We start from the raw sequence: 14,080 nt of genomic DNA on the forward strand, positions 1-14,080 counted from the left end.
CTCCCTCCCTCCATCCCAAAATCTCCCTCCTTCCATATATTCTTCCCTCCCTCCATCCCTCCCTCTCTCCCTCCATCCCTCTCCCTTAATCTCTCCCTCCCTCCATCTCAACATCTCCCTCCCTCCATATCTTCTTCCCCCACCCTTCCTTCCATCTGTCCCTCCCTCCCTCCATCTCTCCCTCCCTTAATCTCTCCCTCCCTCCATCCCAACATCTCCCTCCTCCATATCTTCTTCCCTCCCTCCATCCATCCCTTCCTCCATCCCCCCCTTTCCATCCATCCCTCCCTCCATCCCTCTCCCTTAATCTCTCCCTCCATCTCAACATCTCCCTCCCTCCATATCTTCTTCCCCCATCCTTCCCTCTCTCCGTCCCTCCTTCCATCTGTCCCTCCCTCCCTCCATCCCTCTCTCCCTTAATCTCTCCATCCCTCCATCCTAACACCTCCCTCCCTCCATATCTTCTTCCCTCCCTCCATCCCTCCCTCTCTCCCTCCCTCTCTCCATCCCTCTCCCTTAATCTCTCCCTCCATCCCAACATCTCCTTCCCTCCATATCTTCTGCCCCCCACCCTTCCCTCCCTCCATCCCTCCTTCCCTCCCTCCCTCTCTTCCTCCTTCCCTCCCTCTCTCCTCCCATCCCTCTCTCCTTTTATCCCTCCATCTCTCCCTTCCTCCAATTCTCATTCCTTCCATCCCTCCATCCATCCCTCCTTCCATCCACCCTTCCCTCTCTCCTTCCACCCTCCCATCTCTCTCTCCATCCCTCCCTCTCTCCTTTCCTCCCTCCCTCCTTCCTTCCTTCCATCCCTCCCTCCACCCTCATCCATCCATCTCCCCCTCTCCCTTCATCCCTCCCTCCTTCCACCCCAACATCCCTCCCTCCCTCACCCTTCTCCCTTCCTCTCCCACTCCCCCTCCCACTCCCCCCCCCCCCCCGGTCTCCACTGTTCTCCCCCTCCATCCTCCCCCCATTGACCCACATTGAAGATCTCCACGTAGTTCCCAATGAGCTCCTCCACCCCCCGACCCGCTCCCCATCCCCCACCCCCCTCCCCTTGTCCACCCTGGTCTCCCCCTCCATCCTCCCCCCCAACCCTCTCCATCCTCCCCCTCCCCTGTTCTCCCTTGTTCTCCCCTGGTCTCCCCCTCCATCCTCCCCCCCCCAGACCCACATTGAAGATCTCCTCGTAGTTCCCAATGTGCTCCTCCACCCCCCGACCCTCTCCCCACCCCCCTCCCCTTGTCTCCCCTGGTCTCCCCCTCCATCCTCCCCCCCATTGACCCACATTAAAGATCTCCACATAGTTCCCAATGAGCTCCTCCCCCCCCGACCCTCTCCCCACCCCCCTCCCCTTGTCCCCCCTGGTCTCCTCCTCCATCCTCCCCCCCGACCCTCTCCCCCACCCCCTCCCCTGTTCTCCCTTGGTCTCCCCTGGTCTCCCTCTCCATCCTCCCCCCACATTGACCCACATTGAAGATCTCCATGTAGTTCCCAATGAGCTCCCCCCCTCTCACACCCTCTCCCCACCCACCACCCTCCCCTGGTCCCCCCTTGTCCCCTCTGGTCTCCCCCTCCATCCTCCCCCATTGACCCACATTGAAGATCTCCATGTAGTTCCCAATGAGCTCCCCCCCCCCCAAACCCGCTCCCCACCCACCACCCCCACCCCTCACCCCCCTATTCCCCCCTGGTCTCCCCTCTTCTCCCCTGGTCCCCCCTATTCCCCCCGGTCTCCCCCTCCATCCTCCCCCATTGACCCACATTGAAGATCTCCACGTAGTTCCCAATGAGCTCCCCCAACCCCAGCTTTACCCCTCAACCCTCTCCCCACCCCCCTCCCCTTGTCCCCCCCGGTCTCCCCCTCCATCCTCCCCCATTGACCCACATTGAAGATCTGCACGTAGTTCCCTATGAGCTCCTCCCCCCCTGACCCTCTCCCCACCCTCCTCCTCTATTCCCCCCTGCTCTCCCCTGGTCCCCCCTTGTCCCCCCTGGTCTCCCCCTCCATCCTCCCCCATTGACCCACATTGAAGATCTCCACGTAATTCCCACCCCCCGACCCTCTCCCCACCCCCCTCCCCTTGTCCCCCCCGGTCTCCCCCTCCATCCCCCCCCATTGACCCACATTGAAGATCTGCACGTAGTTCCCTATCAGCTCCTCCACAACCCTCCCCGCTTTATGGTCCTGCCCGTCGGTCTGGAACAACGTGGGGCCGAAGACGATGGCCAAGTTGTGGGTGTTCATTTGGTTGTACCCCGCAAAGTGCTGCACCCTACAAGATGTGGGGCAGGGGAGGGGGGGGGCACCCCATTAGTATCCCCACCCCATAACCCAACCTCCCCCCAGCCCCACACATCCCCCTCCCAGCCCCACATATCCCCCCCATGGCCTCACAGTTCGCCAACAGCCCCACATATCCCCCCCCTGGACCCACACATCCACCCCCAGCCCCACACATCCCCTCCTATCCCCCCAGCCCCACACATCCTCACCCCAGACCCACATATCCACCCCCAGCCCCACACATCCCCTCCTATTCCCCCCCCAGCCCCACACATCCCCCCGCGGCCCCACAATTCGCCCCCAGCCCCACACATCCCCTCCCCAGCCCCACACATCCCCATCCCCAACCCCACATATCTACACCCCCGGCCCCACAATTCACCCCCAGCCCCACACATCCCCCTCCCAGCCCCACACATTCCCTCCCATCAACCCCCAGCCCCACACATCCAGCCCCCTGGCCCCACCATTTGCTCCCAGCCCCACACATTCCCTCCCATCAACCCCCAGCCCCACACATTTCCCCCCTGGCTCCACCATCCCCCCCCAGCCCCACACATCCACCCCTGGCCCCACTCATCCCCCTCCTGTCCCACGCTGCCCATAGTGCCCCAATGAGATGGGTCTGGGGTCCCCATATCCCCCCCCCCCATTATCCATCCCCTATATCAGCCCCCATAGAGGGTGATGCATTTGGGCTCCCCACAGCCCCCCAGGACCCTCAATACCCCCCCAGGACCCTCATTAGCCCCCAAGACCCTCAATAACCTCCCCAGGACCCTCTTGCTTATGGGTTTAGGCTCCCCACAGCCCCCCAGGACCCTCAATACCCCCCCCAGGACACTCAATAACTCCCCCCAGGACCCCCTTGGTGGTGGGTTTAGGGACCCCACAGCCCCCCATGACCCTCAATAACCCCCCCAGGACCCCCTTGTGATGGGTATGGGGTCCCCATATCCCCCCCCATTATCCATCCCCTATATCCGCCCCATAAGGAGCTGTCCAGCACTGATAGAGGTGATTGATGAGCGTCTCAGCCCCCCCAGGACCCTCAATACCCCCCAGGACCCTCAATAACCCCCCAATACCCTCAATACCCCACAAGGACCCTCAATAACTCCCCCAAGACCCCCAGAGTGATGGGTTTAGGGACCCCACAGCCCCCCAGGACCCTCAATATCCCCCAGGACCCTCAATATCCCCCAGGACCCCCATAGTGATGCATTAGGGCTCCATACAGTCCCCCAGGACCCTCAATACCCCCCCAGGACCCCCTTGGTGATGAGTTTAGGCTCCCCACAGCCCCCCAGGACCCTCAATAGCCCCCCAAGACCCTCAATACCCCCCCAGGACCCTCAATTATTCCCCCCCAGAACCCCCTTGGTGGTGAGTTTAGGGACCACCCTGGACCCTCAATGCCCCCCCATGACCCTCAATACCCCCCCTAGGACCCTCTTTCTTATGGGTTTAGGGACCCCACAGCCCCCCAGGACCCTCAAAACCCCCCCAGGGCCCCCTTGGTGATGGGTTTGAGCCCCCCCCCCCCCATAGCACCACCCCCCATCAGCTGGGTATGGGGACCCCCACCCCCCCATGTCCCTTAGGAACCCCCCCCTATTATCCACCCCCTATATCCGCCCCATAAGGAGCTGTCCAGCACCAATAGAGGTGGTTGATGAGCGCCTCAGCCCCCCCAGGACCCCCAATAACCCCCCCAGGACCCTCAATACCCCCCAAGGACCCTCAATAACTCCCCCAGGACCCCCAGAGTGATGGGTTTAGGGACCCCACAGCCCCCCAGGACCCTCAATAACCCCCCCAGGACCCCCTTGGTGATGGGTTTGGACTCCTCACAACCCCCGCGGACCCTCAATACCCCCCCAGGACCCTCAATTATTCCCCCAGGGCCCCCTTGGTGATGGGTTTAGGCTCCCCACAGCCCCCCAGGACCCTCAATACCTCCCCAAGACCATCAATGCCCCCCCAGGACCCTCAATACCCCCCAGGACCCTCATTAACCCCCAAGACCCTCAATACCCCCCCAGGACCCTCCATACCCCCCCCAGGACACCCAATGAACCCCCAGGACCCTCAATATCCCCCCCAGGACCCCCAATAACCCCCCCAAGGACCCCCTTATGATGGGTATGGGGTCCCCATATCCCCCCCATTATCCACCCCCTATATCCGCCCCATAAGGAGCTGTCCAGCACCGATAGAGGTGATTGATGAGCGCCTTCAACGTGGCCCTATTGACGGTGGGGAGGGCGGCCAACAACCTGCGGTACTGCAGGATCCGCTGCTGCTCATCATCTATTGCTATGGGGATAAAGGGGAATGGGGCCGGTTATGGGGTGGGTTATGGGGTGGTTTATGGGGTTGGGGTCTTTAGGTCCCCATTAGCCCCCATTTACCCCCAACCCAAGCCACTGGCCCCTCACCCATCACATCCAACCAATGGATGCAATAGAGTTGGGTGCATAGGCCGGAGACCCCATAGGATGATGGGGTTGGTTATGGGGTTGGTTATGGGGTGGGTTATGGGGTTGGTTATGGGGTGGGTTATGGGGTTGGTTATGGGATTGGTTCTGGGGTTGGTTATGGGGTTGGGTATGGGGTTGGTTATGGGGTTGGTTATGGCGTTGGTTATGGGGTTGGTTGTGGGGTTGGTTATGGGGTTGGTTATGGGGTGGGATATGGGGTTGGTTATGGGGTGGGTTATGGGGTGGGTAATGGTGTTGGTTATGGGGTTGGTTATGGGGTTGGTTATGGGGTTGGTTATGGGGTGGGATATGGGGTTGGTTATGGGGTGGGTTATGGGGTGGGTAATGGTGTTGGTTATGGGGTTGGTTATGGGGTTGGTTATGGGGTTGGTTATGGGGTGGGTTACGGGGTTGGTTATGGGGTTGGTTATGGGGTGGGTTATGGGGTGGGTTATGGGGTTGGTTATGGGGTGGGTTATGGGGTTGGTTATGGGGTGGGTTATGGGGTGGGTTATGGGGTTGGGTATGGGGTTGGTTCTGGGGTTGGTTATGGGGTGGGTTATGGGGTGGGTTATGGGGTTGGTTATGGGGTGGGTTATGGGGTGGGTTATGGGGTTGGGTATGGGGTTGGGTATGGGGTTGGTTATGGGGTTGGTTATGGGGTTGGATATGGGGTGGGTTATGGGGTGGGTTATGGGGATGGTTATGGGGTTGGTTATAGGGTTGGTTATAGGGTTGGTTATGGGGTTGGGTATGGGGTTGGTTATGGGGTTGGTTATGGGGTTGGTTATGGGGTTGGGTATGGGGTTGGTTATGGGGTTGGGTATGGGGTTGGTTATTGAGTGGGTTATGGGGTTGGTTATGGGGTTGGTTATGGGGTTGGTTATGGGGTTGGTTATCGAGTGGGTTATGGGGTTGGTTATGGGGTAGGTTATGGGGTTGGTTATGGGGTTGGTTATAGGGTTGGTTATAGGGTTGGTTATGGGGTTGGTTATAGGGTTGGTTATGGGGTTGGCTATGGGGTTGGCTATGGGGTTGGTTATAGGGTTGGTTATGGGGTTGGTTATGGGGTTGGTTATAGGGTTGGTTATGGGGTTGGTTATAGGGTTGGTTATGGGGTTGGTTATGGGGTTGGTTATAGGGTTGGTTATGGGGTTGGCTATGGGGTTGGTTATGGGGTTGGTTATGGGGTTGGTTGTGGGGTTGGTTATGGGGTTGGTTATGGGGTTGGTTATAGGGTTGGTTATGGGGTTGGTTATGGGGTTGGTTATAGGGTTGGTTATGGGGTTGGTTATAGGGTTGGTTATGGGGTTGGTTATGGGGTTGGTTATAGGGTTGGTTATGGGGTTGGCTATGGGGTTGGTTATGGGGTTGGTTATGGGGTTGGTTGTGGGGTTGGTTATGGGGTTGGTTATGGGGTTGGTTATGGGGTTGGCTATGGGGTTGGTTATGGGGTTGGTTATGGGGTTGGTTGTGGGGTTGGTTATGGGGTTGGTTATGGGGTGGGGGGTCTTTAGTTCCCTTATAGCCCCCATTAACCCCATAAACAACTAATTAACCCCTAAATCCCCTCACCCCATTGGCCGCTCACCCGTCACATCCAACCAATGGCGTCGGTGCTTCTGTGTGAACAGCCCTCTGTCCCCCAGATGGCGGAAGAATCGCTTGAGCCCATTGGCCACGTCATCCACGTGGTGCTGCCCCTCCTTGAGGTGCACGGAGCGAGCGTCGCGCTGCAGCGCCCCCAGCAGCTGGGAGGTCTTGGACGTCTGACCGCTCTTACGGTAAAGGCCATCCGAGGTCAGGCCTGGGGTATATGGGGTATATGGGGTATATGGGGTCAGTGGGGTGTATGGGGTCAATGGGGTATATGGGGTCAATGGGGTCAATGGGGTCAATGGGATCAATGGGATCAATGGGGTCAATGGGGTATATGGGGTCAATGGGGTCAATGGGGTCAATGGGATCAATGGGATCAATGGGGTCAATGGGGTCAATGGGGTCAATGGGGTCAATGGGGTCAATGGGATCAATGGGGTCAATGGGGTCAATGGGGTCAATGGGGTATATGGGGCGGGTATATGGTGTGGGGTGGGATGGGGCTGCAGCGCCCCCAGCAGCTGGGAGGTCTTGGACGTCTGACCGCTCTTACGGTAAAGGCCATCGGACGTAAGGCCTGGGGTATATGGGGTTATGGGGTATATGGGGTATATGGGGTGTATGGGGTATGTGGGGTATGTGGGGTATGTGGGGTATGTGGGGTATGTGGGGTATATGGGGTATATGGGGTTTATGGGGTATATGGGGTATATGGGGTATATGGGGTCAGTGGGGTGTATGGGGTCAGTGGGGTCAATGGGGTCAGTGGGGTGTATGGGGTCAGTGGGGTCAATGGGGTATATGGGGTATATGGGGTCAATGGGGTCAATGGGGTATATGGGGTCAATGGGGTATATGGGGTCAATGGGGTATATGGGGTCAGTGGGGTCAATGTGGTATATGGGGTCAATGGGATCAATAGGAACAATGGGATCAATGGGGTCAATAAGATCAATGAAGTCAATGGGGTCAATGGGGTCAATGGGGTCAATGGGGCGGGTATATGGTGTGGGGTGGGATGGGGCTGCAGCGCCCCCAGCAGCTGGGAGGTCTTGGACGTCTGACCGCTCTTACGGTAAATGCCATCGGAGGTAAGGCCTGGGGTATATGGGGTATATGGGGTGTATGGGGTCAGTGGGGTGTATGGGGTCAATGGGGTATATGGGGTCAATGGGGTGAATGGGGTCAATGGGATCAATGGGGTCAATGGGGTATATGGGGTCAATGGGGTCAATGGGGTCAATGGGATCAATGGAGTCAATGGGGTCAATGGGATCAATGGGATCAATGGGGTATATGGGGTCAATGGGGTCAATGGAGTATATGGGGTATATGGGGTCAATGGGATCAATGGGGTCAATGGGGTCAATGGGATCAATGGGGTATATGGGGTATATGGGGTATATGGGTTGTATGGGGTATGTGGGGTATATGGGGTATGTGGGGTATATGGGGTATATGGGGTATATGGGGTGTATGGGGTATATGGGGTATATGGGGTATATGGGGTATATGGGGTATATGGGGTGTATGGGGTATATGGGGTATGTGGGGTATGTGGGGTATACGGGGTATATGGGGTATATGGGGTATATGGGGTATATGGGTCAATGGGGTCAATGGGGTCAATCGGATCAATGGGGTCAATGGGATCAATGGGATCAATGGGGTCAATGGGATCAATGGGGTCAATGGGGTGAATGGGGTCAATGGGATCAATGGGGTATATGGGGTCAATGGGGTGAATGGGGTCAATGGGATCAATGGGGTCAATGGGGTCAATGGGATCAATGGGGTCAATGGGGTATATGGGGTATATGGGGTATATGGGGTATATGGGGTCAATGGGGTCAGTGGGATCAATGGGGTCAATGGGATCAATGGGGTATATGGGGTCAATGGGGTCAATGGGATCAATGGGGTCAATGGGATCAATGGGATCAATGGGGTATATGGGGTCAATGGGGTCAGTGGGATCAATGGGGTCAATGGGATCAATGGGGTATATGGGGTCAGTGGGATCAATGGGATCAATGGGGTCAATGGGGTCAATGGGATCAATGGGGTCAATAGGGTCAATGGGGTCAATGGGGTCAATGGGGTCAATGGGATCAATGGGGTCAATGGGGTCAATGGGGTATATGGGGTCAATGGGGTCAATGGGGTATATGGGGTATATGGGGTCAATGGGGTATATGGGGTCAATGGGGTCAATGGGGTATATGGGGTCAATGGGATCAATGGGGTCAATGGGGTCAATGGGGTCAATGGGGTATATGGGGTATATGGGGTATATGGGGTGTATGGGGTATGTGGGGTATGTGGGGTATATGGGGTCAATGGGGTCAATGGGGTCAATGGGATCAATGGGATCAATGGGGTATATGGGGTATATGGGGTCAATGGGGTCAATGGGGTATATGGGGTCAATGGGGTATATGGGGTATATGGGGTCAATGGGGTATATAGGGTCAATGGGGTATATGGGGTATATGGGGTCAATGGGGTCAATGGGGTCAATGGGATCAATGGGATCAATGGGGTCAATGGGGTATATGGGGTCAATGGGGTCAATGGGGTATATGGGGTCAATGGGGTATATGGGGTATATGGGGTCAATGGGGTATATAGGGTCAATGGGGTATATGGGGCGGGTATATGGGGTGGGGTGGGATGGGGCTGCAGCGCCCCCAGCAGCTGGGAGGTCTTGGACGTCTGACCGCTCTTACGGTAAAGGCCATCAGAGGTGAGGCCTGGGGTGTATGGGGTATATGGGGTTATGGGGTATATGGGGTCAATGGGGTCAATGGGGTATATGGGGTATATGGGGTATATGGGGTGTATGGGGTATGTGGGGTATGTGGGGTATGTGGGGTATGTGGGGTATGTGGGGTATATGGGGTATATGGGGTTTATGGGGTATATGGGGTATATGGGGTATATGGGGTCAGTGGGGTGTATGGGGTCAGTGGGGTCAATGGGGTCAGTGGGGTGTATGGGGTCAGTGGGGTCAATGGGGTATATGGGGTATATGGGGTCAATGGGGTCAATGGGGTATATGGGGTCAATGGGGTATATGGGGTCAATGGGGTATATGGGGTCAGTGGGGTCAATGTGGTATATGGGGTCAATGGGATCAATGGGAACAATGGGATCAATGGGGTCAATAAGATCAATGAAGTCAATGGGGTCAATGGGGTCAATGGGGTCAATGGGGCGGGTATATGGTGTGGGGTGGGATGGGGCTGCAGCGCCCCCAGCAGCTGGGAGGTCTTGGACGTCTGACCGCTCTTACGGTAAATGCCATCGGAGGTAAGGCCTGGGGTATATGGGGTATATGGGGTGTATGGGGTCAGTGGGGTGTATGGGGTCAATGGGGTATATGGGGTCAATGGGGTGAATGGGGTCAATGGGATCAATGGGGTCAATGGGGTATATGGGGTCAATGGGGTCAATGGGGTCAATGGGATCAATGGAGTCAATGGGGTCAATGGGATCAATGGGATCAATGGGGTATATGGGGTCAATGGGGTCAATGGAGTATATGGGGTATATGGGGTCAATGGGATCAATGGGGTCAATGGGGTCAATGGGATCAATGGGGTATATGGGGTATATGGGGTATATGGGTTGTATGGGGTATGTGGGGTATATGGGGTATGTGGGGTATATGGGGTATATGGGGTATATGGGGTATATGGGGTATATGGGGTATATGGGGTGTATGGGGTATATGGGGTATATGGGGTATATGGGGTATATGGGGTATATGGGGTATATGGGGTGTATGGGGTATATGGGGTATGTGGGGTATGTGGGGTATACGGGGTATATGGGGTATATGGGGTATATGGGGTATATGGGTCAATGGGGTCAATGGGGTCAATCGGATCAATGGGGTCAATGGGATCAATGGGATCAATGGGGTCAATGGGATCAATGGGGTCAATGGGGTGAATGGGGTCAATGGGATCAATGGGGTATATGGGGTCAATGGGGTGAATGGGGTCAATGGGATCAATGGGGTCAATGGGGTCAATGGGATCAATGGGGTCAATGGGGTATATGGGGTATATGGGGTATATGGGGTATATGGGGTCAATGGGGTCAGTGGGATCAATGGGGTCAATGGGATCAATGGGGTATATGGGGTCAATGGGGTCAATGGGATCAATGGGGTCAATGGGATCAATGGGATCAATGGGGTATATGGGGTCAATGGGGTCAGTGGGATCAATGGGGTCAATGGGATCAATGGGGTATATGGGGTCAGTGGGATCAATGGGATCAATGGGGTCAATGGGGTCAATGGGATCAATGGGGTCAATAGGGTCAATGGGGTCAATGGGGTCAATGGGGTCAATGGGATCAATGGGGTCAATGGGGTCAATGGGGTATATGGGGTCAATGGGGTCAATGGGGTATATGGGGTATATGGGGTCAATGGGGTATATGGGGTCAATGGGGTCAATGGGGTATATGGGGTCAATGGGATCAATGGGGTCAATGGGGTCAATGGGGTCAATGGGATCAATGGGATCAATGGGGTCAATGGGGTATATGGGGTCAATGGGGTCAATGGGGTATATGGGGTCAATGGGGTCAATGGGGTCAATGGGATCAATGGGATCAATGGGGTCAATGGGGTATATGGGGTCAATGGGGTCAATGGGGTATATGGGGTCAATGGGGTATATGGGGTATATGGGGTCAATGGGGTATATAGGGTCAATGGGGTATATGGGGTATATGGGGTCAATGGGGTCAATGGGGTCAATGGGATCAATGGGATCAATGGGGTCAATGGGGTATATGGGGTCAATGGGGTCAATGGGGTATATGGGGTCAATGGGGTATATGGGGTATATGGGGTCAATGGGGTATATAGGGTCAATGGGGTATATGGGGCGGGTATATGGGGTGGGGTGGGATGGGGCTGCAGCGCCCCCAGCAGCTGGGAGGTCTTGGACGTCTGACCGCTCTTACGGTAAAGGCCATCAGAGGTGAGGCCTGGGGTGTATGGGGTATATGGGGTATATGGGGTATATGGGGTCAATGGGGTCAATGGGGTATATGGGGTATATGGGGTATATGGGGTATATGGGGTGTATGGGGTATGTGGGGTATGTGGGGTATGTGGGGTATGTGGGGTATGTGGGGTATATGGGGTATATGGGGTTTATGGGGTATATGGGGTATATGGGGTATATGGGGTCAGTGGGGTGTATGGGGTCAGTGGGGTCAATGGGGTCAGTGGGGTGTATGGGGTCAGTGGGGTCAATGGGGTATATGGGGTATATGGGGTCAATGGGGTCAATGGGGTATATGGGGTCAATGGGGTATATGGGGTCAATGGGGTATATGGGGTCAGTGGGGTCAATGTGGTATATGGGGTCAATGGGATCAATAGGAACAATGGGATCAATGGGGTCAATAAGATCAATGAAGTCAATGGGGTCAATGGGGTCAATGGGGTCAATGGGGCGGGTATATGGTGTGGGGTGGGATGGGGCTGCAGCGCCCCCAGCAGCTGGGAGGTCTTGGACGTCTGACCGCTCTTACGGTAAATGCCATCGGAGGTAAGGCCTGGGGTATATGGGGTATATGGGGTGTATGGGGTCAGTGGGGTGTATGGGGTCAATGGGGTATATGGGGTCAATGGGGTGAATGGGGTCAATGGGATCAATGGGGTCAATGGGGTATATGGGGTCAATGGGGTCAATGGGGTCAATGGGATCAATGGAGTCAATGGGGTCAATGGGATCAATGGGATCAATGGGGTATATGGGGTCAATGGGGTCAATGGAGTATATGGGGTATATGGGGTCAATGGGATCAATGGGGTCAATGGGGTCAATGGGATCAATGGGGTATATGGGGTATATGGGGTATATGGGTTGTATGGGGTATGTGGGGTATATGGGGTATGTGGGGTATATGGGGTATATGGGGTATATGGGGTATATGGGGTATATGGGGTATATGGGGTGTATGGGGTATATGGGGTATATGGGGTATATGGGGTATATGGGGTATATGGGGTGTATGGGGTATATGGGGTATGTGGGGTATGTGGGGTATGTGGGGTATACGGGGTATATGGGGTATATGGGGTATATGGGGTATATGGGTCAATGGGGTCAATGGGGTCAATCGGATCAATGGGGTCAATGGGATCAATGGGATCAATGGGGTCAATGGGATCAATGGGGTCAATGGGGTGAATGGGGTCAATGGGATCAATGGGGTATATGGGGTCAATGGGGTGAATGGGGTCAATGGGATCAATGGGGTCAATGGGGTCAATGGGATCAATGGGGTCAATGGGGTATATGGGGTATATGGGGTATATGGGGTATATGGGGTCAATGGGGTCAGTGGGATCAATGGGGTCAATGGGATCAATGGGGTATATGGGGTCAATGGGGTCAATGGGATCAATGGGGTCAATGGGATCAATGGGATCAATGGGGTATATGGGGTCAATGGGGTCAGTGGGATCAATGGGGTCAATGGGATCAATGGGGTATATGGGGTCAGTGGGATCAATGGGATCAATGGGGTCAATGGGGTCAATGGGATCAATGGGGTCAATAGGGTCAATGGGGTCAATGGGGTCAATGGGATCAATGGGGTCAATGGGGTCAATGGGGTATATGGGGTCAATGGGGTATATGGGGTATATGGGGTCAATGGGGTATATGGGGTCAATGGGGTCAATGGGGTATATGGGGTCAATGGGATCAATGGGGTCAATGGGGTCAATGGGGTCAATGGGATCAATGGGATCAATGGGGTCAATGGGGTATATGGGGTCAATGGGGTCAATGGGGTATATGGGGTCAATGGGGTCAATGGGGTCAATGGGATCAATGGGATCAATGGGGTCAATGGGGTATATGGGGTCAATGGGGTCAATGGGGTATATGGGGTCAATGGGGTATATGGGGTATATGGGGTCAATGGGGTATATAGGGTCAATGGGGTATATGGGGTATATGGGGTCAATGGGGTCAATGGGGTCAATGGGATCAATGGGATCAATGGGGTCAATGGGGTATATGGGGTCAATGGGGTCAATGGGGTATATGGGGTCAATGGGGTATATGGGGTATATGGGGTCAATGGGGTATATAGGGTCAATGGGGTATATGGGGCGGGTATATGGGGTGGGGTGGGATGGGGCTGCAGCGCCCCCAGCAGCTGGGAGGTCTTGGACGTCTGACCGCTCTTACGGTAAAGGCCATCAGAGGTGAGGCCTGGGGTGTATGGGGTATATGGGGTTATGGGGTATATGGGGTCAATGGGGTCAATGGGGTATATGGGGTATATGGGGTATATGGGGTATATGGGGTGTATGGGGTATGTGGGGTATGTGGGGTATGTGGGGTATGTGGGGTATGTGGGGTATATGGGGTATATGGGGTTTATGGGGTATATGGGGTATATGGGGTATATGGGGTCAGTGGGGTGTATGGGGTCAGTGGGGTCAATGGGGTCAGTGGGGTGTATGGGGTCAGTGGGGTCAATGGGGTATATGGGGTATATGGGGTCAATGGGGTCAATGGGGTATATGGGGTCAATGGGGTATATGGGGTCAATGGGGTATATGGGGTCAGTGGGGTCAATGTGGTATATGGGGTCAATGGGATCAATAGGAACAATGGGATCAATGGGGTCAATAAGATCAATGAAGTCAATGGGGTCAATG

General features: G+C 55.3%; 1 protein-coding gene across 1 annotated transcript in view; it reads right to left on the bottom strand.

Annotated features, from left to right (window-relative positions):
- Positions 1–1,954: 1,954 nt before the first annotated feature.
- Positions 1,955–14,080, bottom strand: part of LOC107307205 (arf-GAP with Rho-GAP domain, ANK repeat and PH domain-containing protein 1-like) — a 103,691-nt gene continuing 91,565 nt past the window's right edge. The window contains exons 23-25 of the mRNA XM_085541624.1: positions 6,362–6,577; positions 4,501–4,606; positions 1,955–2,276 (exon numbers count right to left, since the gene is read on the bottom strand). Of these exons, the coding sequence (XP_085397750.1) occupies positions 1,955–2,276; positions 4,501–4,606; positions 6,362–6,577 (644 nt within the window). The remainder of the gene's footprint in view (positions 2,277–4,500; positions 4,607–6,361; positions 6,578–14,080) is intronic.

The sequence above is a fragment of the Coturnix japonica genome, chromosome 1 (assembly GCF_054131305.1).
Source record: "Coturnix japonica strain WE chromosome 1, WE-NBRP24, whole genome shotgun sequence".
Lineage (NCBI taxonomy): Eukaryota > Metazoa > Chordata > Aves > Galliformes > Phasianidae > Coturnix > Coturnix japonica.